This window comes from Branchiostoma lanceolatum, chromosome 10 (genome assembly GCF_035083965.1).
Source record: "Branchiostoma lanceolatum isolate klBraLanc5 chromosome 10, klBraLanc5.hap2, whole genome shotgun sequence".
Classification (NCBI taxonomy): Eukaryota; Metazoa; Chordata; class Leptocardii; order Amphioxiformes; family Branchiostomatidae; genus Branchiostoma; species Branchiostoma lanceolatum.
In genome coordinates, this window is record NC_089731.1 from 18,598,319 (window position 1) to 18,625,086 (window position 26,768).

At 42.1% G+C, this 26,768-nt stretch overlaps 1 protein-coding gene across 1 annotated transcript in view; it reads left to right on the forward strand.

Annotated features, from left to right (window-relative positions):
- LOC136443925 (nectin-4-like) overlaps positions 1–20,954 on the forward strand; it is a 38,842-nt gene extending 17,888 nt beyond the window's left edge. The window contains exons 3-8 of the mRNA XM_066441301.1: positions 6,788–7,081; positions 9,178–9,456; positions 10,254–10,487; positions 18,371–18,439; positions 18,708–18,890; positions 20,119–20,954. Coding sequence (XP_066297398.1) covers positions 6,788–7,081; positions 9,178–9,456; positions 10,254–10,487; positions 18,371–18,439; positions 18,708–18,890; positions 20,119–20,195 — 1,136 coding nt within the window. The 3' untranslated portion in view covers positions 20,196–20,954. The remainder of the gene's footprint in view (positions 1–6,787; positions 7,082–9,177; positions 9,457–10,253; positions 10,488–18,370; positions 18,440–18,707; positions 18,891–20,118) is intronic.
- The last annotated feature ends 5,814 nt before the right edge of the window (positions 20,955–26,768 follow it).

Here is a 26,768-nt window from a genome sequence, read left to right on the forward strand (position 1 = left end):
GCCACTCGGCCATGCGACGCCGCAAAATTGATCGCAAGTATCTATACGCTACTGCTGGTTTCAAAGAATACCTGTAGACCTAGCCTTTAATAATGAATAATGAAATGCAGATACGTCAGTGTCAATTAGTCATAAGACGTAGAGCTGAACAAAGCTTGAAACGAATTGCTTCGGTATCAATTAGTTACAAGTAATAGGGCCATGGTCAGCGAAGGTCTCCGTTACTGATGTCCTAATTCCGACGCTTTTTCCTTGATCGATAGTTCGTCTCAGACGCTAATCTCAAGGCACATCCATTGTCTTTGTAACGTCTTACGTGGTCTGACGGTATTTTCAAACAAGACAGATCAGATAAAGTTATAAGGTACTGTACGTTACACGATGATACACGCAGAACCATCTACTGTATGAGATTAAGATCTCACTGTGCAAGAATAGACTTTTGTGGCCATACATTAAAGCGGGGGATGGATAGATTTTTATCGTCTGTGTTCTTAGATTGTTCATCAACTTTGCAATGCAGACAAGCAAAGGTCGTTCAGAGTTGAACGGAGCCATTTTCTTCCCGACACAACTTCTCATCAGTTCAAGAATGCTTTGACATCGGGAAGAATACTAATACTAGTAAGGGAATAGATAGATACGATAACGTAAAAAAAAACACAAAATATATAGTCAATAGGTCTATTTGATACACGGATACGATAATGTTAAAGGGGGAACAGAAATGTCTAGTCTTAATCTAAAGATCTATCTGATGTTGGTAGCTATAATAGCATAGAAATATGCAGATTGCCAATGTTTTCAATGCACATTATCTAAAATATGCCCCACCTTTTTGTGAGTAGTTGACTGCGATTTGTTTTACTGCTTTTCTGATGACTGACACTCGCGCGATCGATATCGGTAAATAATAGCCTTAACGGGCATTTACTACTATTCTTGTACCAGAGGCTTAATGAGCGTATTGACTGATCGGGCAGGCAGATTGTGAATCTCGCAGCTCAGGTTCCACACAGGCTATTCTAGGCAGGTTTGGGATGACAGGCCGTATGTTCTCAAATTAGATCATTTTGTTACGATGATGGTTACAAATAGAACGGCATTGAAGGTCACCCTTATGATTGCGATATATCACTTTAGCTATTAGCATAAATCTAAAAATATCTCTTTGTATGTAATATCTATCCATCTACACATCAATATATGTATATTTGTATGTATTCATATATCTATTTTGTTACCATTTCATATTTGTCTGCTCTTCTGTGGAAATACAAATTGTTCACAACTTAGGGCGGCGACCTCGCGAAGACCTCACTGCGACCTATAACGTTTGACAGAGAGCTAATTGAATTCCATAGATAAAAATAATCACCACTTTACGCTCTGTATGTTTTGTTGTCATTTCAGTCTTTTTTTACATGCTGCATGATATTCCATTTATGAAGTAAAGGGTTACACAAATCCAACTTAGGTCACAGCCGTCTAGCAGAATGGGGGCCTTAGCCTCGTAGTGTCTTTTTGCTTACTTTGGTTTCGGATGAAAGTAGTGTACGCATTTTCAACCGTTTGAGCCTTTATTTATTGATAGACACAAATCTGCTAAAAAAAGGCAAAGTTTCAGTCAAAATTACACTATTGCAGCGTTATTACCTTTTAAGGCCATGCTTGATAAATTTAAACGAACTCACATCGATGATCACAACATGTTCACGCTGCGGACAACCCTATTTGCTCTCGGCAGCCTTCGCTGCTCGAGTTCACCATCAAACGATCCGTCCGGAGACTCGTGTGGCGCCCACCGTGATCACGCTCGGGTTGTCCAATTAACTCCACAAAAACCTTTTGTTCCTTTCCCTGTCTGCTGTGGATTAAATCAGTGCACAGTCGCCACACCCGGTAACAGAGTGCCAGCGAACCCATTCAACTTGAAGACTCGATAATTACACTTGAGACTGCAAGGATGCTATATATGAGCTGAAGCAATGCATTTGCTGGTCCTACAGAGATTTCTGCCGTTGTGTTCAGATTAAATGAGTTTTTACCTCCGCGAAGAATATGGTAATATTGTGTGTGTGTGTGTGTGTGTGTGTGTGTGTGTGTGTGTGTGTGTGTGTGTGTGCGTGTGTGTGTGTGTCTGTGTGTCTGTGTGTCTGTGTGTGCTTGTGTGTTTGTTTGTGTGTGTGTTTCTCGGGAAATAACTTAATGACCTTTAGATGAGCTGTGATGATATTCAAAATGAAGGTAGGTTCGATTATTGGCCCCCTGGTGGTGTTCCTTGGTACTGCAGCAGAACGTCCAGTTTTAGTATCTTTTGTCCTGGACATGCCTTTACCTTGTTAAGCTTTGCTATAAGGCGGCTGGAAGTTTTTTTACTTAATATCATAGAGTGTGTAACCTACAAACCTCCAAGACATGCGAGCAAAATAAAAAGAAATGCCTTTTCCTTATCCCTGTTTTGTTATCTTATTCACTTCACTTGAATACAAAACTTAACTTGAACAAATCTTCTAAAACAAGACAAAAGATATTCATACAAGGTCTCCAAACGGGTTCCATCCATCCTCATTGCGACAGTGGTAGTGACACTGACTACGCTGACTGCATCAAAATCATACGGTGGCCTATACTACGTGCTCCAAAATACCGTAGGGGTATCATACTCAGTATAGATAGCTGTAAACAACGCCCGGAGTTAGACATGCGGAGGTTTAAGGTGTGACAGGTCGTTTGATGTGATATCACCAGTCGTCGCCGCCGAAGCTGCACGTACAGTGCGTCACGCCCAAGGGCAGTTATATTAGATTACCAATATAGATAGTGTCCCTGAAAAGGCAGCTCCTTTGTGAGAACAGGCGTACAGATATGGTACAGGTCACATCACAATGCCGTCAGGGACAGTCGTCATTTCAGTGACAACGCAACCCTCGGTCATATAGAAGGATTAGTCATAAAGTAAGTGGTTTTATAACAAGCTCATTTCTTTTCATCAATGAATTGAAATTTTACACAAAGGTAAATGCACATGATCTTCTTGAGACTGAAATATCTAATTTGTTGTTCAAATTTTTATTAGTGATCTCTACTTTACATTCTTACTTTTAGCATGTTTGATGACGCAATACCTCATCTACATACAAACTCCTTACATAGAACTAACGCCCTCGTTATAGAAACCTTAGCTCCTTGCTGTCACCGCTGCTGAAGGTGTTTCGGTATCATCTTTTGCTGCACATTGATCCTTACAAAGAATAAGTATCTGTAACGAGAGAGTTTACCAATACGAATGGAGCCAGCTGCTTTAACATATGGTTATCACTGCTTTCCATTACCCAATGATACAATGTCTTCATAGGGCCAAAAGGCATGCCTAGGCATCCGAAAACGTATTTGCGGTTAGCGATCCTGAAAATTGCCAACGAGTTCTAGTATGATTAGTAGGGGAATTAAGGACTGAATAGCTGTTTTGATGTCACTGGTAACATAAACGTGGGTAGGTTGTTATGTTGGGTGCGGTGGCATGTTTCCTCACTGATTTGACTTCGTTAGTACACTCTAGAGTATACAGATTGCATGTCAAAGTGAAAACGTGACAACGTGTCGAAGAATGAAGCCAGACTATAGGCAGAACGTGCCTTTGGAGGCAAGTAACGAAGTCAAAACATCAGGGAAAACGTGATACAATATCCGAAACTACCCATCTCTCTCGGCCAGACATTCTAAAGACCAGAACTTAACTGCGCAAATATGGCACGGTACAATATATACAATAGATTCATTCAGGTTCTCACATAGACCCCCATTTCCACTCAAGTCTGAGACCTCAATTTCACTAGACGGCGATCGCACTGCGCTGAATTGTGGAACACTAGCTATCCCTTGATATGGAATATCATGCAAAATGTACAAGTATGACTGAAAACACAGTAAAACACACTAAGCGTAAATAGCTAGATCATTTTTTTATCTGTGAAATTTGTTGAGCGCGCTGTCAATTTTCACGTCGCAGTGCGATCGTAGTAAAGTCGCGATCTAGTGGAATGGGCGTGTAAGAGACCGAAGGTCGCTCAAAGAATTTCATAGATAAAAGAACAATTTTTTTAAAGTCTTGAGTATTATTGTCTACTGAATCATACTTTCATACCTTGTATCACATCCCGGTTATGAAATAAAGGGTCAAACAAATCATATTTTGGTCGCTGTACGGTCGTTCAGCGATCGCCGTCTCGCGGAGGGGGCATAAGGATAGCTATTGGTTGAATGTTTGTATCCGTGCCATTTTGGATGATTTATAGTGTAGGTAGTACCTTTCCGTGTCCTGTCTGATAGGTGGCGTCAGTTGGGTGATGGATGTCCCACGAGTTAATGGTGTACAGGACCGAACACGGCCCCCTGTCTATCCTCTATGTGTCGTGACAAATCGGCACATTGTCAACAGAAAATATTCAAATCCCTTCGAAAATCCCTTAATAGTGTACGTAGTGAGGCAACAGCTAGTGAAGTTTATGCATGGCCATGGGTCAGCGTGCTTATTTATTTTCGAGTGATTTAAAAACAAAACAAGAAATTGTTAACGTTACCCCTCCGAAAATGGTCAACATTAAGAGAAAGTACCACAAAAGGAAAACGTGTCGTGTTGTAACCTTGATCGTACTTGTAGAAGTGACACTAGTGAGGTAGCCATGAGTGTAGTAGTAGAAGTGAAACTAGTTCGGTAGTTGTAACAGTGGCACCATTATGTGGTAGCCATGAGTGTAGTTTCCAAGTTGGTGATTGGTACCAGTCTACCACACCAGTGTTCTTCTTGAATGCAGAAACACAAGACTTCTTGGCTGTGATACCATGTTTCAGCGCCCCGATGCTTGTAACAACGTTCATGGTGTCTTTTGAAAATTTAGCCATCTTGTTTTTTTCCCCATTTTTTGCCCTCTCATTACATTTGGAGTCTGCAGAGGATGCCATCCAAAATATTTACTCGCTGTGGCCTAAAGGCCATAAAGAGCTGTTTGACCAGTTTGGTGAAGCCAAATAGATAAATCAGATCAAATCAAAACTACTTGGCAGTGGTAGAATAGTATTTAACGTTTATTTACTTTAATGTACTTGCTGTGGCCTAAAGGCCATAAAGAGCTGTTTGACCAGCTTGGTGACGCCAAACCTAAAGTTTAGGTCAATTTAAGATTCGAGCGCTTAGATCCTCGATGTCTACTGAGAGTGTATTTTATTCATAATCCACCAAAGATCCGTCGAATAGAACTTTGATAGAAATATTCTAAAACTCAACTCAATCTGATATTTGGAGTGTAGTTCTATATATAGATAATGTAGTGGGATGCATCTTTTTCCAACATGACAGTGGAAGCATTAATCGATACGCTTTTTTACCATAAGAGTATTCATTTTGGGGCGAATGGGCAAGAGCAAAATGTTGCAAGGGCAAAGATTGCCCCATTTTAATACATCTTAATACTGTATTTCCGTATATAACAAGATATTTAAAGATAGACCTCTTTTAACAGAGCTTTCTCACCATCCAACGTTTCGGTAAATATCCAATTGCCTTCATCAGCGTCCAGGGATTTCTGCGTATTGTCGCTAGGCGGCGTTGCGTAAGACAGTCACCCCTCGTCTCTGTGCATACTAGTGAATATTTCCCGATCCAAACCCGAATCAGGGAATCTTCACCATTTTCAAAATGATATTAGCCCGATAGAGAAGTGAGAACAGATAATCCAAAAGTAAACGATGAAACGATTATTAGCTGGGAAAGTTTGTATTGAATTTTGAATATTGTTCCCAGGGCTAACCCTTTGTAATAGCCTTCGGCTAGTTTGATAGCCCTGGCTGTACTTTTTTTAAAGCCAAATAAATTGATAAATCAGATCAAATCAAAACTACTTTGGCAGTGGTAGAATACTATCTAACGTTCATTTTACAACTCATTGTGTGAAGAATTCCTCCAGACCTCCTTCTGAAATACGGAATACTTTTCGCAAGTTTAGAAACCACACATAATACTTTATATTATTCCTTTTCCATTCTAACTAGATTCCACCATTCAATACTAGAACGATAATTCAAGGGCGTGTAGAGTAATTCTAGGTAAAAAAAAACTATGTTAGCTATGACAGAGCATTGGAACAGCTGTCACTTATTCCCCTGTACCTGAGACGCCATAATCTGCGTATGAAATTTGCACTGTCGATCTCTAAATCCCCCCACCTTCTCTAGTTGGCTCCCTCCAGAACGGGGACGCGTTTATGGTGGAGATCCGAGAGCAAAGGACAACCTCACACAGTTCAGATGCAGAACTTCCAAATTTAAGAACACAAGCTTTCATTTGAGCGTAGAGTTATTGAATAAATTGTAGCTCTCGACTCGAGCGTCCAGTTTTAAATGTAGTGTTGAGTTATTGTAAAAAAAAAATTGTAAGAGCTTTTGAGTGAATCTTAATGAATTTTAAGAAATGCTTTGTCTCATGCCCAAATTCAGCCAGGAAAGGCTGCCGAGGTATGTGTATACACATGTTGCGAATAAACCAGTCATCACCATTAGCATAAAGGTTAATCTGAGTTGGTACGGTGGCGATATCGACTTCGAACAACCTTTGAACCTTTGCTGACGACACATGGTTGAAGCGTCACGTGTCCAGGGCTATTAGGTTAGAGAACTGAAGAAGACTGTGGGATTCAGTCGAAAATTTCGATAAGTCCAATTTTCTAGTTGGAGAACAGTTTAGATTTATTAATAATTCTTATTTTCGTATTTCACCCCTATCCCACAGTTCCACCGCGTGTGAACGTCGGTCCCTCCAACCCTTACGTCACAGCCTGGGGTAGGTCAGCTACACTGACATGCGCAGTGAGGGGCGCCAAACCCAACATCACCTCCCTGCACTGGAAGAAAGATGGCGAGAGGATCATCAGCCGTCCGTTAGACGCCAAGTATTCTGGCGGGACCATGCAGAAACCCAACCTGCAGATCCGACACATGACCCGGGCAGACGCAGGGATGTACACGTGCGTGGCCGATCACATGGTCCGGTCAACCAGCGCGAGTCTTACCGTCGATGTGCTCTGTGAGTATCTAGTCTTTTCAAACGATCCTTATGTTGAAGATGATTAAAAAATGACATATGACTGTGAAATAATGTTGCTAATGTTACTAATGTCATTGTCCTTTCTTATCTACCTTCAAGTTGTCAAAATGGTCAAAATTAACCCCAACATCTACATCGTCAGTTTCCCTGGTGGTGGTGTTTAGTTCTAGAAGAGAGAAGAGACTCTATAGATTTAGATGGAATATAGCACAATGTTCCTTTTCTTTTACTCCATGTTACCTAATGTATTTAGCCCATGTTGGGCAAAAATATGCAATAAAGTTCATTGTCATTGTCATTGTTAATAGTTTCATAGGGTCGGTAGGTCATAGGTCACATGTTATCATAGTTTACTTGTGCAAACCCCAGTTTTTCTTTTGCCAATGTTTCGACCATCCATCTGCTACCTTCCCCTAAGGGATATGATGATTTTAATGGACTTCAGTTAATATACATTTATGCAGAAGACATGCTTAATGTTCTCTGATCCACCAAACTGATGAATATATCGTGGAGACAGGGTAGCAATGTAGAATTGTAAGAACCGTTATATTAGACCTCTTGCCAATTTCGGCGGCATTTTGATTTTCCCGGGGTCATCTTGGGGCCATGCACCAAAATGAGGCTACAGTTGGTGCTCCCTACTTACAAGTCTGTATTGTAATACATGTATGCCATCTTTGGTGGTACGTTTCACCCCTGTCAAGTGACATGCTGCCGTACATTTGCCTGTCAGAAGCCATTACTGTGCACAAGCATCGCCAGAGGACATGAACTATCTGTATAAGTCATATGACAGGAATGGCTTAGTAGCTCCAGAAATCCTATCACAGATAGCTTTGATTCTCCCATAGGGTAGCTCGGTATCTCGTAATCAATCTCAGCCCACGTGATCGGACTTGTCGATGGTGTGAGCCCAGCAGGTTGCTTCAATCTACTGGCATTTCATTCCATACAATGACGTGGCCACTGCAAACGAGTTTTACCAAAGGAGGCTAATGCAAGCTACAGCTTATACAAGAAATCGAAGATCTTTTTTGAAGTTTTTTTGTAAATTTCTTATGGCATAGCCTCACTGGCCGGTGTTATATGCTATGGTCCCGTTTCCAAACCGAGGCCCGGCCTTGCGGGAACGAAAGGTATAATATGAAAGACAACAAAACAAAAAAGACGTCATAAAATAGTCATGAGCATAATTCATTGATATATTGAAATATATTTCTTGACATACACTAGGTCTGACCCGGTAAAAAAACTGTATAGAGCATGATGTCTCATTCCACTGGCCCGTCGTCACCTACATTCTTCATTAATGGCTGGTTCTCGGCTCTGCATTACTAGCGACGCCCCCGTGCGAGAGCATATTGTGTTGCAGACGTCATTCAAGTCATGACACGCAGTGTAAAAGTAGTCTACTTTATTTATTCCTACAGTTCGTAAGAAAAGAATAGAATCTTGATTATTGTTTCGTGCCCCGTCAAACATCTTAGTCTACGCTAATTCCTTACATCAAATGGATGGTTGTAACAGCAATATTTCAAATCAAATTGATAAACACAACAACAGTACAACGACCTTTGTATGGTCGTCTGCAACTATGCATACAAACAATCAAGTGAATACAAAAGAACAACCTACGCACACGTACATGAACAGATCAACTTGTTGATACTATTCTTGCTAAAAGAAAAATGTGTTTTGTACAAGAAAAAACAAGAAAAGTAAGAAAAGGCATTTTGATAGTGATTCTAAAGACAAAACATTCTTTGATGTATTCGCCTTTTTGTATACAATAATAGTTCTCCTGGATATTATTGACTTTTTTATAGAATGGAATGTATTAATTTTTTTTATGTCAACGATTAGATTACCTTAAGGACGGTCCTGTGCATGGGGTAGCCTCGAGCTTAAAGAACCCAACCTATGATTACGGAGAAGAACAGGACTAGTGTTCCTGGTCAAATTATCTGGGATTTTGTAGGTTAATTTATTTTCTTCCGGCACTAATGATGGATGACTAATGATGGCTAATTATCAATGTTTAGGACTGTCATATTTTCTCTTTATCATAACAGACCCCGCCTCGATCATCAGTATCTCCGAGTCCATCACGGCCACGGTGTCAGACAGCGTCACTCTACAGTGTGTGGCAGACGGCAACCCTCCTCCTAACATCACGTGGTCAAAGGACGGGATGCGCCTGCGCAGCATGCACTCTGCACTGACAGGCGACGTCCGCATGGGGTCGTACTTGATCAAATCGGTGCAGGCCAACGATACCGGAACGTTCTTGTGTACCGCCGAGAACGACATCGGAGAAAGCAGCACCAAATCTCTCAGCTTTACTATCAAACGTGGGTGTTTTTACTTTTCATACCTCATTCATTACCTTGTGGCAGCAGCAAATTTCTTTGATCGTTTGCTGCTATCGCTTGTACAGCACCTGTCAAGCTTGCACTTTATCCCAGTTCTCTAACGGTTTAATAGAGCCTTTCCGTGGTCAATCAGTCACCTAGACTGTCACGCTTACGCCTATATACCTTTCAAGTTGCGACTTTACTCTTCAACCGTAGCAGCGTCACTTATATACAAATTGTCCCAATCGGGCCGGTTATACATGGCCGTGACTGATCTGTAAAGACAGAGCATCAACAATTAGTCGTCATATGAAACTCATAGTGACAAATGCGAGGCTGAGATAACATTGTATAGTAAAGCAAAAAAGCTAGGTGTGACCGTAAACCCACCTATAAAACGGTTTCTCTTATTGTTCACATTAAAAGCTGCACAATTCATTGACCATATAATGTATGTGACGCACTCAAATTCCACTGATAAGAGCTAAACTGAGCTTGATTATGTTTGAATTAAAAGATACTGAATAATCAAAATCGTTATATGATATTCCCAATCTCTTTTGCCCACACATGGATTGGATTAGTTGTAGATTTGAATTCTGCAGCGTAAAATTGCGTGCATATTTCTTCCTCTTTTACGATAACACATGCATGATGTACGACTGGATAGCCTATTTTTATTTTTTCTATTTGTAGATACATCTATGTGCTATAGATTGTTTTTTTTTGGAAATGAGTAGTAATTAATCTACTGAAGTAAGCTTGAGTAGAAGTACACTCAATATTCCTTTTAGAACTGAGGCGAAAGGTACCAACGTCCACCATCGCGGTAGTTGTTGGAGCAACCGCTGGGGGGCTCTGGTTGGTGGTCTGTGTGGGACTGGCTGTGTACGTGGCCAGACGCCGGAAACGGAAGGAGGAGAAGAAAAAGTTTGCTTTTTACTACAACATGGGTAGGAGGGACCCCGGGAATGGGGACGAAAGACTGGAGGAAGACAAGGAACCACCACCTTACTCATCTGTTCCAGGTAAGGTCTATTCGTAGTTAAATTCAAAGTTTGGAGCTACAGGTCTGGGTCCGAATCCCTAGTAGGCCCTTGGGGAAGGCAATTCACACATCTCCTTCAGTACTCGACTAAGGGGAATATGAGTACATTTATTTGGTTAGGGACGTCCTCTTGGATGCAAGGGAGGTAAAGCCGAAGGTCTAGTGCTTTCGGAAAGCCACACATTGTGCACTTTAAAGATCCCATCTCACCTATTGAAACGTGTGGGGGTCCTTCCTAGTTTCAGGGAATCAAACCTTACAGTCCGGTCTTATAATGACCCATATTTTACCTTTTGTGCACAACTAGTGTGATACGCCTAAAGGTGGATTGCCAGTTATGTGAAATAAAGAAAGAAACAAACGTGATGTGCATTATGTGGACATTTTATCCCCATTTCGCCTATAAAAAGCCAGTCTTTTTTTATGATTCAAGTACCATCTTAGCCCAGCAAATGGAAATCTGAACACTATTATAGAGTGACGCCTAGCGAAACTAATAAGATAAGCAGCATAGTTAGGGAAGAATCTTGTCTCCCGGAGTAGTAGCCAGGGTGCATTCGTCACAAAATGTACGGGAATGATGTTTGTAATTGCTCATGTTGTGCCTTTGTCATTCTAATAATAAGAGAAACATGAGCCTGACATCCCCCCCCCAACTGATCCTACCCCTAGACTGCCGGGAGGAGGCGTAAGAAGCCCCTGACAGCAATCGACAGATTAATTTGGGTAAAATGCAGGCTACAGATCCATAATGATATGATTTCAGTGACATGTACAACCTAAGGATATTCTTTCTGTATTATTACCTTCGCCAAAAGGGTTATTTTCGTAGCGCCCGTGCGTGTGTGTGTATGTGTGAGTGTGTACGTGTATGTGTGCGTGTACATGTGTCTGTGTGTGTGTGTGTGTGTGTGTGTGTGTGTACGCGTACGTGTGTGTGTGTGTACGTGTGCGGGTGTGCATGTGTGTGTGTGCATGTCTGTGTGTGTATGTGGTGTGTGTGTGTGTACGTGTGTGTGTGTGTGTGTGTGTGTGTGTACGTCTGCGTGTGCATGTGTGTGTCTGTGAATGTGTGCAGGTGTGTGCGTGTGAGTGTGTGCCTGTGTGTATGTGTGCATGTGTGTGTGTGTCTGTTTGTATCTGTGTGTGTGTATGTGTGGGTTTGTTTGTTTGTTTGTGTGCGTGCCTGTGTGTGTGTGTTTTCTTGTGTGTGTGTGTGTGTGTGTGTGTGTGTGTGTGTGTGTGTGTGTGTGTGTGTGTGTGTGTGTGTGTGTGTGTGTGAATTATCTTGATAATTGGTAAATGATTAGTTAGTGATGAGACCATGAAATGATTACATTGTGGACCCCTAACGGCATGTTATAATACTGCAGCGTTACTGTCAGTTTCTGTATTATTTGACCCAAATTGAAACAGCTCTTGTTTAAAACTGTGCTTGTTTCTTCAGAATTCCTAATTCAGCCTCATCGTCAGTTCTAACCGAGCTCTCCAACATAGTAATCATTGATTAATTGTGAAAGATGTTCTGTTTTTGTTATAATTGTTCAGCGCAGCTGTGTTACGAGGCTCATGGGACTCATCTTAAGTTAAAAATTATTTTGTTGTACTCACTAATGAGGACAGCTGTTGTAAAATCAATAAGGAGCAATATGTACAGTGGTTTTGTAATTGGAATACTCGTCTATCATTGTTTAGGGTCGATATCTCTACTTGATATATCTTGATTTGTTGCAATTTGTTTGTATATTTGTCATCATCTATCGTATATAGATATGCTTTGGTATGTCTTGATATATCAGGTGATGTGTTTGTCAATGCTAATGGACAATAGAGTCCTTGCTATGTCTTGATTTCTTGCGATTGGTTTCTGCGTCTGTCATTGTTATTTGCCAATACATTTCTTTTATACATCTTACTTTAAATAGAAGTGCTTTCCATCGCATTTAGTTTACGCGTTTGTCATTTAGTTTTGTCGCCTGAGACGAGACGAAATGATCAGACAACGTTTTGTAAGATATGACTTCGTCCTGAAGGATCCATACATGTACGTCACAATTCTTAGCGTCGGATTTAATTTTGAATGACTTCTTAGTCCAGAGGCAGGGTCCCTAACCACTGGACTACGCACGCCACTTCTCTAGAAAGACTTGAATCGAAAACCCAGACGACCCGTGTAGGCATCACTACTAAATCTTGAGTTTTAATTCTTCTCAATATCTATATCCTAAATAATGATTCGCCTGCCTTCTTAAAGACCCAACAGAGAGCAGTTTGTGACCGCTTATAACTTGATAATTGTAATCTTGATGGAACTTATTCTCTATTTATGTCGATTTTACCTATTCTAGGCAGCCTGAGAAAAATCCAATATCGTTCTTCTAAAGTAGAGTCTGGTCATTACTATTCCATACACACATGCGCGCTTACCGAGACTTTAGAAAAGTCTAATGTTTTAATTCACATAACGTCACATATACAATGAATTTTATGGATGACACCCTTTGTAGGCTCAAAATCTAGTGCGAGAGTGCGAAAGAAAAATATATTTGGTAAAAAAAACAAGGGTCTTTGAAAGAGAGACCATTAACGTTAAACAAGAATCGAAGTGACCAACATGGTATCGCTGTGAGCTAAGAAGTCTTTTATTCCTGTATGTATTCAAGAAATACACAATGTTACATTTATGTGATGGCCTCGCATATGATCGCTTTACAAGTTGGCCACTACACTCAAGGCTGCCACACTAGTATCGCTTATACAACTACGGAACTAGTTTCACTAGAACGACAGTCATGGCTACCCCAAGTGTGTCACTATTGAAAGTACAATCAAGGCTGCAACATGACGTTTTTTCCAATTATCGGTATTTTGGGGTCATATTGACAATCTCTGGAGGGGACGCGGTGTTGTTAATTGGCGTCGCGGTGGCGCTGTGGCAGGATATTTGGCTCCAGAACCCAGAGGTACTGAGTTCGAATCCAGGGTTCCCTGATTTGTCCCGTTGACGTTGTGCCCTCAGGAAAGGCATTTTACACGACTTTCCTCATTTCACTGGGTGTAAATGAGTACCTAGCTTGGGTTAGGGACGTCCCTCGGATAGGACGTTAAATGGGGAGGTCTCGTGTTTGAGGAGAGCCACACGTCGAGCACGTTAAAGAACCCACCGCACTTATTGAAAAGAGTAGGGGTCCTTCCTTCCTGGTGTGAGTGGTTCAAAACCTACAGTCCTATAGCCGCACATGGGGCAATTGTCGTATTGAGGTCACCTGCGCGCCAAATGGCAGCCGCTCCAGACCCTTGCGATCTATCCCCGTCAAATGTGCGCTCCTCGCAATTCAGCCCCTGGCTGCGAAGATAGAGTAGTCGGCCCACCCCCTATAATGATATGTTTTGCAGAATAAAAATCTGATGTCATCCATAGAGTTTACTTGCTGTGGCCGTATCGTATTGGCAGAAAGCCGTACATCCCGATCACTGTGACTTCCCCCCGGGATATTTTGTTCCCATCTTCAGGAGTCCTCCATGTGATGTCGCAGCCCCTCTAGTGACCTTTTGTAGTTGCTTTTTCAATATAAATCTTATTCATATTCTTAAGTCGTCCTTATATACACGTTGTGCTTAAGGCTTTCTGTGTCTCATGAGAAGGAAGACAAAAAGCTGGTATATATGGGTTTGAAATTATTACGGTAACCATGTGCATATGGTCTCTTTATTCAATATCATGTTTTAAAATAGATTTTGGGGCCAGCTGTTAAGTTCTGTTTATTAAAGTCATGATGCAATGTAGGTGAAATTAATTATTAATTCACTTGATGTACACTGGTCGAAGTGATTTTGGTAGAAATCAGGTTCGATGAAGAATTCAAATCTCTCTTACCTTCATTAGATATTAAGGATCTTTGTGAATTTCTAGATGCCATAGACATAGACACCGCAGATGCTGATGATCCTCCCTTCTCCTTCTTCCCTTGATAAAGCTCCGCTATTGCTAGGGTAACATTTCTCAGCCGGGACCCGGCCGGGCTGATTGCGGAAACGAGAAATCAAAGTTTATATCAATAGATATGCACAAGCTATGCTCGTTGTCTTCTATATTATACTTAACGTTCCAAAAGACTGCCCGGCCGGGTCCCGGATTGGAAATGTGGCCCAAGCATATCTCCCTCCAATAGGGGGTCATTTGTCGATCACGGCTGACCAGTTGTTTACTGACTTTCTTTTGTGAATTGCGGAGTCGTCCTGTAATACTGCAGTACATGAAAATACTGCTAGGGGACCCATAATCGCCATGTTGTTTCGAGATTTTAAAAGATATCCACATATATTACCAAAATTGATACAAAACCACTTAAAAGATCAACCTTGACGTACAGGTGCAAACAAACAGAAACAACCAAAACAGTACCCCCGTCGGAGATGAACCTCCTTCCCAGAGGTATCAACATCTCAATTAAAAGACCTTATGTCCTATAAACATGGAAATATACTACATCTGTTCTATCGGTATGGAAACAGTTTGATACGTCGTACATAAAAATAATAGTGGCAGCCAAAGCGAAATAATAAGGTCATGGTAGATCTACCGAAGTATCATTGGAGAAATATTTGCAAGACGGATTTAGTTACATCCAACCATCGTTCATCAGATGAACTTAAGAACCCTAGTACGGAAGTGAAATATTTTGTTTTTGCTCCGTTCCTTCCTCTTCGTCACAAAAAAAAATAAGGTTAATGATCTGGAGCAGACGGCTGTCACTATGGTTACTGGTAAAGTGGCAGATACCCTGTGGTTTCCGATTATATTATGTAGCAAGTGGCAGGTCAGATCTGGAGAGGCTGGTCACTATATTTATGAATATGTTTGAGTAAGAATAAACAGAACAATAGTTTGTTACGCTAGACAATGTGAATTTGAACGTTACGTATTAGCTTGCAAATGTTGAATAATCGATCCCTAATGTTATAACTAATGGATAATTATAGAGTATGCTTTGCTAGCAAGCTGCTAAATTAAACCTAATCAACTGAGACTAGATTAGGCTCCGTGGCACTCATTAACATGAAAACAACCACATCTGCCGTAACAGACTGTCGACATCCATCATTTTATTTGATTGTCATTAACAAATGTTTACAACGCCGCCTAGGCTTAGTATATCGAATTTGTCAATTTAGCTGTCGCGCCGGCGCAAATCATATCATTGTTGTCTGATTTGACAGTGTCTCCAAGACACAGCACCCAGCCAGAGCACCCAGTAGCCTCAATCGTTAAACTTCTCATCGCCAGCCCGCGGGAAAGAGCCAAACAAAAAATTTGATACTGTAATTCTGCACCACAGTCTAAAGTTGGGAAATTTTAAGAAATTATAATTTTTGTTGGGGAGATGGGGAGACAATAACATTTCTAGCATCTGGTACTATTGATATTACGTCATGATGCATAAAACTAATAACCAACATGAAGCATATTTTATTCTAATATGATATATAGTTTGCGCAAATTCTGTCTGAGGTTCCTAGAATTCAAATTCTTTAGAATTCTCCAGAATTCTGGATAATTCTGAAAGCGCCCATGTCCCTATATAACCATATATTACATTATACATCACTCACCCACTCACTCACTCACTCACTCACTCACTCACTCACTCACTCACTCACTCTCCGGTTTATCGTACCGGTAGACATTAATTCATTTGGCCAATCAACAAAGAAAGAAAAGTTTACCCATAGTTATAGTCTGTAAGTCTGGAATTGTTCAGGAACAAGTTTTAACGTAATTTCCAACACAAAAATTGGACTTACCCAAATTTTCGACTGTACAGCTCCAGAATGACTTCTACCAACACAGATGACCTTTCAAGCTAAATCCGGAATAATACAGTCGCCTGTTACAATAAACTAGTGAGAGAAAATCGGACGATGCCCCCATGACCGATGTAACCCCCAGCCCTTTATCTGTCACGTTCCATATATGACTACAATAAAAGCTCGGACTCTAGTGACCCGCGGGGTTCCCTATAATGTGTTACTTGGCCTGATAACGTTATGCCAATGCCTCTTTCCTAATCCGATAATGTATGTGTAGAAAATTTATCCCTCTACAATCAGTCGTACTGTTCTTTGTAGAGGAGACTTCCCCTAGACGCACTTAGACCTACTTGACCTGGATTGACTTGCACTCTAGATGTACAAAGCACGGAACAACAGGCCAGTATATCGTGCGGATATGGCATGCTGACACACAAATGGACCCTTAGAATGAGACACAGAATTGCGATCTGTATAGAACGAATGTTTGAGAGCTGATAGAAGCTGATTACGCATCACACAATGCTTTGTTGGGCGCATGCATTATTTACCAAGCACCAATGTTGCATTCAACCAGTTTTAATTCTGATACGACTTCTTTCTGCGCAAAATGTATGTACAGGGTATAGGGATGTCCCTATAGCTCAACTGACAACAGGCTCACAGTTGATTTCCTGGTTCCAGTTTTTGCTAAAGCCCCGGTTACACATAGCCGAACATGACTCCCGAACACAAAGTACAGGAGCAGTTGCATTGGCGCCGAACATGCGAGCATGTCCAAACCATCTCCTAACCAGTAAATGAATTGCTCCCGACTGTGCCCCGAATGCTTTCCAACCTACTCCCAACAATCCTGACCTCCAGCCGCAGACTACTGAATCTCTCCCGACTAATCCAGAACCGATTGCCAACTCTCTCACGAATTGAAATGGACACATTAGGCGACTATCAAAAGAGGGGTCATTTTTGTTTTCAATCAAAATAATCAATTCTTCTACGTTGCTAACATCACCGAGAGATCGAATTCGGTTTTGATACGGCTTTTAATGTTCCTCTTTGTTTTTGGTCCTGTGAAGGTCGGGGGTAGGGTATCCGCCCACGTTCTGATAGTAGTCTCTTGGTTGGAAATGAGTATTTGTCTACGGCCTTGCGGTGAGTCATGGGTAGGTTTGAAATTAGTTGGGAGTTGGTCAGCAGTGGTTGTGGCGTGGTTAAGGTTCTAATTTTACTGCTGACTTACTCGAGTACTCCCGAACACTAGCCGAACACTAGCCGACCGCGCAGAACACCAGCCGAACACCAGCCAACCCATTCCATGCAGACCCACCGTCCAGAGCCGAATGTTTTAAATTTTTTTAAACATTCGACTGGCGCAGCTGAACACCAACCGACCTAGCCGAGCACCAGCCGACTCAGCTGAACACCAGCCGACCACAACCGACCTAGCTCCCGAATCACTCATTACCATGGTCGGGGGAGAGTCGGGAGGCCATGTTCGGCTATGTGTAACCGGGGCTTAACGGAGAGACCCCGGTTCAATCCGTGGTCAGGACACCTGGGTTGGGGCTGCACCTGTCTTTCAGAAGAGATGTAAAATGGGGTTCCCGCGTTCAAGACGGAGCCTCGAGCACGTTAAATGGCTAGCAACCCCTTCCTGTAGAATATATACCCTGCTACTGACAACAAGGAAACTTGCCGCCCAATGCACGTGCCACTAGGCACTATAAGGGTCTGAGTGCAAAAACGTAGGCTACACACAGATTAAAGCAGCAGAGGGAATACCGATTTGTTGAAAACTGTAAGCCAGTGCACAGTAGATTTCACTCTGACCAACAGACAAACGTTGTACCCGTTTAGAAAGGACGTATAATTCCATGAACCAACGTTATAATAATCATGTAGAAGAAGAAATAATATTTTCTCTCTAAAAGCATTGGCTTCTTTTCTTTTCTTAGCCTCAAGTAACAACCACTGACCTCCAGACTACGAAATAATGACCTCACTACTCGTATTATTAAGTAAGGGTTATTCTTCTTTCTTTGTAATATGCAGCTAAACCTACAAGCAAGACGCCAAGCTACGGTGGCATCAACACTATGAGAAAGTCATTGGGGAAGAAAGGTATGTAGGGCAGTTTGTCGTGTTCTCTTCGAAATGATAGATAACAGAAGTTGTGTGGGAGGGGGGCTTATACATCACTATTTATCAAGTAGGGCAGCTGATACGCTACGAGCTCAGCCACGCTGTGTGCGAACCAAGGGAGTGATGAATCACACGCCTGCCGTGTCACCCTACAGGGCGTGCAGTAACACCTCACGGCTAAGCCCTGCTCGTAATCAGCCTCGTGCCGTAAGAAATCTCCTTCGATTATTTCATTTCTTTACGACAGAAAGGAGATACGCACGCGCAATGTACGCCTATCGACCCCGGGAAGATAACGAACTGCGCTTGGAGATTGATGACGTCATCGAGGTGCTGGAGGGGGAAGATGGCGGCTGGTGCCTGGGTTACCTGAGGGGTAGGATAGGCCTGTTCCCCTCCAACTACGTCAAGTTTATCTCATCAAGTGAAGGTAGGAGTCGTGTAAGCCAGTTCACGGATCCAACTGCGCATGCACAGGTCAAAGGTGATCATGAAGGTCCCTGGGATGTTACAGGGTATAAGACATCAATGACATCAACATTAAGAATTTCCTGAAATTGCATGAAATATAATACTATTGTTTAATAACATAGAAATTCTAACAAAATATTCACACTTCGGATGTTATTGAACAACGAACCATCAGAACATCACAGCTTTTGATTCTTCCCACCAGGTAATTACATTAATCAGTGACTTACTTGCTCATGACGTCATGAGCAGGTATTAGTCACTGATTGATGTATTCACCTGGTGAGAAGATCAGACAAGAATAAAGAGCTAGATCCATGGAAGTATGGTTTCTGATGGTTTAATATTAGATAGCATCAGAAGGGTGTGTATTTGTTTTAAACGTTTATATTCCTTCAATGATGCTATTCCTATTTCAGATAATAAGAACATGTTGTATTTTGGTGTCATATGCCCTTTAACAAAACACGTCTTGACATTATCACGCAAACCAACCGACGGAGGCCATATGCATGTATACATGGTTGGATAGACAGTATGGTTGAGACAAGACCTGCCTACAAACACGTACAAGTCAAAGGCCTTCACCTTTGACCTGCGCAGGATCAGTTGGATTCGTGAACGGGCTTATAGGACGATCAATGGTGCTTTATCCCTTTGTTCTCTCTTCCCCGGTTCAAAAAAGCCATAATGAAAAGCGACAATAGAAGCATTACCAGGTCGATTATATCAAAGAATGCCGATGGCGCTAAGGAAGCGTCCTCATCTATTTGACTTGGCAAGCCAGTAGAATTTGCCGACGGAGAACCAATCTCTTTAGACAAGAGATGGTGATACCGTTAATTTTAACTTTCCATTGAAGTTTTGTCCCCTAGAATCGATCGAAACGTCGCTTCGTTAAAACCAGGATTGAATGGATACTTTGGCTTGAGTTCACTCCAAGGCATTCCACGTCTAATTACATCTGGTGAATGTCGCTTAACCCGCTACACACAGGTCTATAAGGTTTTCATCGATTGGCACCTTTGACTTTTCACATCGCCGAGACTGTTTCTTATCTATTGATTGCGTGTTGATTAAACCGCCGAGAGATATGAAAAGTCAATAAACTTCCTTTTTTAAACATATTTTTTTCACAGTGTTAGCCTGAGGACCTAGTCAAACTTTTTAAATATTTTTTTTTACAGTGTTGGCCCTGAAGGCCGGAGGACCTTGCCAAACCTTAGCTCTACAGGAGTCCGTTGGATCAAAACGGAGCATCTGATAAAATATGCTGATTGCTGTAGGAGCGTTGACTGGATGGACCACAATCTGTGCACTGACTGTATGGGCTTGGTGTACATAGGAGCCACAATATGGGGCACTGGGGCAAGCGGAATCTGCTTGGAGATCTGAAAACCAACAAGGAAATGTCGTTCGTATCTACCAAATCTAAGCGAGACCAGAACTAGTGAGTGTTGAACTGTAGACATTCATCAGACAAGCGCACTGCAAGATGTTTCTTTCACGGCAATACCATAGAATAGCCATCATAACGTTTGGAACAACGGCCTTGAATTGTATATATGAAAGAACTTTTCATCACACACAAGTATCTCCAACAGGATCCAATACATTTTCGTCTCACTGCATTAGCTATGGGGACTGTCTATATCTCTTGTGTAGATAAAATACACGGACGGACACACAAGATGACTTGAGCTATCTTATCTTGGAGCGGCAGCAGTCGATGGTAAATGGTACCTGTCCTTTGTGAAGCTGTCCATAGAATAGAAAACGCCACCAGATAACGTTTAATTTCGCCAAGGAATCGATTTCATACATCTTCGTATTTGGAAATGTCACAACATGTAAGCCATTGTCGACGTACGTAGAGTGTAAAAATGGAAATCCTACTGAGTTTTTACGTATTCTTCGGAGGATATACTATTTCCGCTTATGTTGTAAGGTATCGATGTGATTCACCGACTGCTTTGTTATCATATTACATTATAGCAGGTAGTGATAAATCTCTGTAGTCTGATTTGTCTCTGAGGCGATAAACTTACTTAACCTAAGCAAGACGGATAGAGAAAGATTGTATCTCCTGTTTGATGTAACGTTTTACTTTGCACGAAGTTATTTTTCTTCCGCACTGACAGAATGTGACTCGGCGCGACTTTTTTTCGAGAAAGAAAAACGGGGTTCCTCAGGGCAGCTTCATGGAACCACTTAAGCATGATAGTATTGATCTTTCAGTCATGTGGGAGGGCTTCAGGCGACCATCTCTAGTCATCCCTTTCTGACAAGTTTCTTGTCTTATCTCACAAGCCGAGGTTTTTACCCTGGAGTTGGCTTTTTTTGGAGTAGTCGGAACTGATATCTGAAAAGCCAGCCATTTGTTCTGCCGCCCTGAAATGTAACCATGCGCCTTTATTGATACAGTTAGGTCTGTTCTTTAACCCAAGTACAGAATCTTATCAGTGTAACATCTGGTTTACTTTGGCAGTAGGATATACATCGGTGGCTTTGAGTTTTGTTATTTGGAATACTTTTTTTATCCCCTTTGTACAAAATGTTTGCCGGCGTGAACCGAAACTGAAGTAGATTTTATCTTTTGTTGTTAAGTTGTTGCTGTTGTTATCACATTCATACCTACACGCAATACAGGTCCTGATTATAAAAGGTCGGGCTTCGCCCTGCAAAAGTTTATTCTAGCTGTAGATATTGTGACTTAGTAGGCATAGCACAGAAAGCCATGACTAAGAATTGCTTTAGACAGCCGTTGCCTTTAAGTATTGTACCTGAGACAAATCAATTTTGAACAGACTCAATGTAAGATGAACAATTCGGAACGAAAATTGTGCCGTCGTTCGTTCAAGCCCATTGTGGAGATATGTCATGTATACGGGGCCAAGTTTGGCGGCCAGCCCGCGTCAAGGAAGAAGAATGCGAGTAATGAATAAGCATTCAGCACGGTCTATTCAGAGCAGTCTTTCCGTAATGCCATTATCGCAGAGCTGGAGGGTCTGCCCCTCCACACGGCTCCTCGCTAATGATGTTAGTAGTGCAGGTTCTCGGGGTGCAACTCTCCCCAAACAGCGAAATTGACATACCGTCTGCCGGACCAGCTGGCCATTTCTGATAAAGACAAGTCCCAAGCGAACGCTAATATCAGAATAGATGTGCCGCATTAGCGTCTAGAAATCCTGCCCTTCTATACATCTCAAACTTACTTGGTTTTGAGATATGACTTAAAAACCTAAGGGGGTTCAAAACAGCTTTAAATCTCAAACACAACTTTCAAAAAAAACTTTATTGCCTGTGTTTGCGGGAAAACTTTGCTGTTATTCTCGCATTGCTGAGAATGGTGAAGTATCAATACATGTGAGCTCTAGTACATAGTGCTAGGTAAGCTACACTGGTCTTCAAGCTGCGCTGGATATAAACCCCTTGTCACTTGTAAGGAGTCTTAAGCGACTTCTCTTCGACATGATTGGCCATAAGCGGCCAAAGATGTCATATCTACCTATCGGGTCTGAAAAAAAAGGTGATTTGTCGCTTCATGGCATACAAAGGTAAGATTTATTCTTGAATGTAAAGCTTATATGGACATGGCACTCACATATAGCTCTACAGCTAAGTAGAGAAATCAGTTTGTAGAAGTCCTTTAAAGAAGTATTTGTTATGACTAACCGTCTATGACACAACATATATAACGCATTTTATATTCAAGAAACAGATGACAGGCATTGAGAAGAGATAGACATTCTTCAATAACTTATATAAAGCAAGTAATACGTTTGGACCAGTTACATGACGGTGACATTCATATGATCACACACACACATACATATATATATATATATAAACTACGCACAAAAAGTTCGGAAACTTAACATTGGTCGATCATATTTCCGTTATTTTTTTACCGATTTCAATGTATTACATATCATTTAAAAGCTTTTTTGATTTCCTTTCCCATGATGCCAAACTTATTGTGATTGCGAGTTCATGAAACGAGCATTAGGCCTGCTAAAGTGAGTGGGTCGAAGAAATAAAGTGCCCAGATTACCATACTATAGTCAAACATGCTATTCCGTACATATTCTTCTGTTGATATTATTATTGACTTCTGTACGAGGGTATTGTGAAAAATCAACAAGAATAAACGAGACATATTCATGAAAGCTAAGTTTATCCTTTATCAAAACCAACAATCTGTGTCTTAGTAACGGGTTAGCAAGGAGTCTTAGTAACGGGTGGCCCAGCCACGCGCTCACTACAGCACGGCACCACCTCCTCATACTCGTCACCAGTCGCGCAATGCGATGCTGTGGGATAGCGTCCCATTCCTCCACCAGCAGTCGTCATAGGTCAGCTAGCGTTGTTCTCTCGGTCACTCTTGCACGGACAGCTCGCCCAAGCTGATCCCATAGATGTTCGATGGGGTCCAGGTCCGGGCTCTTAGAGGGCCACTTCATCCTCTCTACACCTGCATACTGGAGATGGTCTGCGATTATCCCTCCCCTGTGTGGGCGGGCGTTATCATCTTGCAGCAAGGCATTCGGCCCCATGTTATGGAGGAAAGGGATGGCCACCGGATCAAGCCCTAGCCTGTGTCACGATATCTTTCTGCATTGAGGGTCCCTGGTACAATGACAAGTCTTGTCTTTCCCCTGGAGGTAATGCCTCCCCATACCATGACGCTGACACCACCAAATGCTGTGGTGTAAACAATTGGATCGATGTGCTAAAAATAACCTTGGATGTTCTGTGTGCTAGAAATAACCTTGGATGGTCTGTGTTCTAGGGATAACCTTAGACCCCGGGGAAACAATATATTGAATCATCATCCGCGCCCATACCGATAGGATGTCACAGCGCGCGTATGACACCAAAAGGGAATTTTGGGCACTTTTTCTTTGTGACCCACTCACGTTATTAGTCCTGGTGCTTGTTCCGTGGGTTTTCAATCACAATAAGTTTGGTATCATAGAAAAGGGAATTACATTAAGCTTTATGATGATATACAATGCATTAAAATCGGTAAAAACACAACGGAGATATGATCAACCAAAGTTAAGTTTCCGAACTTTTTGTGCGTAGTTTATATATGGAGAGAGGGGGAGAGAGAGGGAAAGAGAGAGAGAGAGAGAGAGAGAGAGAGAGAGAGAGAGAGAGAGAGAGAGAGAGAGAGAGAGAGAGAGAGAGAGAGAGAGAGAGAGAGAGAGAGAGAGAGACCGTGTCGTGTTTAACGGCTTGGATTTTATACCTATCCAAGGCTGACCATATCCTCCGTTTATTGAAACTGCAACCCAGCAATACAGCGGCAACCCAAGCATCCTAGCCGATATTAACGGGGCACATCGCACATGGAAACCTCATAAAATACACTTGCATATCTCGCAATATAGAATATGATACCCGACAGATTTATTGTTATACCCCTGTACCCCTGCTTGGAAGAGCAATTTTGTGGAATATGATGTGCACATGTATCCATCAATCGGGATCATTTAGGGCGGAAATGGAAGACATCGGACCTTGTAAACCTACGCGTGAAACTAGTATAACGAGACTGTTAACTACTTGTTAAGTACATCTCCTACCATGGTTTAATTGCCCTGAGAGCTTTACCCATTGGATGGGGCGAGAGGACAGCATGGTTATTGTTGCTATTCCGTAAACATGTTTATTGGAAAACTGGGGATTCTTCAAGAAGAGGATGGGATATTAATGATATTGACGCCACAAGATCTCCCTTTCTCGTCATGCCAAGTCGCTGTCGGAACACATCGTTAGGCCACAGCATGTAAATTTTATGGATGACATCCTCTGCAGACTCCAAACTTAGTGCGCGCGGGCAAAAAAAAAAAGATATCCACATTATCAAACTTGAATACCATTAAGCATGTAAACAAAATTAAAGCGATAAATATAGAATAAAACACGGTGTATTCCGCATCACCCGAGGTTCCAGCCCAACCGCGGGTAGGGTCGCCCGACGGCCGTAGGCCGAGTGTTGTATTTTATTTATGTCATACCTACCCGAGAAAACACACATTTCAATGAGGAATGCGCCAGAAGTTGAGGGAGTTTTGTTTCCTCGAACAGAAAACTGTAACAACATTGATTGAACAGAAAACTGTAACAACATTGATTCTAACTTCCGAATCCGGTGTTCGAATTTTCGACGGCGGCGCAACCGGCGCGCTCGAAATGCATTCGAAATTTTCTATGGAAGCCCGTGTGATACATAAAGAATACAACACGGGGTATTCCGTATCACCCGAGGTCCCAGCCCGACCGCGGGTCGGATCGCCCGACGGCCATAGGCTAGTTCACCGGCAGTGGAGTGTGCTTAACTTCCATACTGTTTTATAAGTATGTACCATTTTTATAACGTCTTTGGTATAACTCAATGCACCTCTTGTCCAGAGGTGTCCTACCCAGGAGTTGAACTCGAGCCTTCTGGTTCCAAGTAATCAGAACCAGATGTGGTAAGTAACAGAAGCGCAGACCACTACACCACAGGGACACCCCTCTTGGTCGGGTAAACGGAAATGATATTTTTCGGGACTTTTGTTGTCTCTGTGTGTGTGTGTCAGGGGTGGGGGCGGTGGGTGCAGAGGTGATTCAGTCAAATAACAGTGCCCCGCAAAACTGGTGCAAAACTGGTGCATGTCTGTCTGTCACATGCCTCAGAACCGAGGCTTACACAGAAGCTACATGTGTTCGGAACAGTCAAAAGCACACAAAAGTATATTATGTATCGGCTTTTCTACTCGAGATAAGTAAGCTCTACATCACTCTGTCTCCCTTAGTCTAACAAAGGACGACATTTGCGTTCTATAGTGTGCATCAGTACAAATGAGGCTCTTATAACGATCTCCTAGACCCTCTGTCAGACAATGGCATTCCCTTGTCTTTCACTGTAGACATACCTATATGTCATTGTTCTATCTACACGCAGTTGAGTACTGGGACTTACGTTATCTTAGTCTCTAAAAGGAGTAGTTTGGGGGCTTTGCGGCGCCTTAGAAATCAGCGAAGTGCTGCCATAAGTCTATAAGACCGGCCTCGAGCTTTAAAGAAATCCGTCACTCTTCGTCGTTGATCATGAGCGCTTCTGGTAGTGCTGTGAAAAAAAGTTAACGGCTTAACGGAATGTTTTACAGATGGAAGACTTAACGGGTATTTCAAGGACAGGTCTTTAAAAGGACATAACGTTTCATGCCGTGTAGAGTACAATCGGCGCCGCGGGAGGAACGGTTTTCATTACGATATAGCTTTTATTTTTCCAGCGAGGGCCGAGAAGAGCCTTTTAATTTTCTTCTCCGATTCAAAGTCAGTTATCACGAATTTGCACGGGACTTGATACGTGGCCTTTGCCATCCGTGTACCTTGTTTTCCTTTTTACACTCGTGCTCGTTCGAACAGATATATCAAATGCCAAAGCTCAGACCTACGCTAGCCATTACTTACTAAGCACATGCTGATGGCAGAGGTGAAAATGGCAAAAAAATGAACAGGTTGTGATTAATCAACTTAATCCAATAATAACCTTTTTTTCAGCAGATGATAGCTCTTAATCGTCATCTTCTGGGCACACAAGTCCACACTACTAATCGATCTGCTCGTGGCGTCGCGCTGGCGTAGTGGCAGAGTGTTTGGCCCTGAACCCAGAAATCATGGGTTCGAATCCGGGGTCCCTTGTGTTGTCCCGTCGACGATGTGCCCTTATAATTTAGGATACTTTGTATTTTGTAAAAAAATTTTCACTACGCTAAGGCGAAAGGCTTTCTCACCCTAGCTTCGGTTAGGGTCGTCCCTCGGGTAGGACGTTGAATGGAGG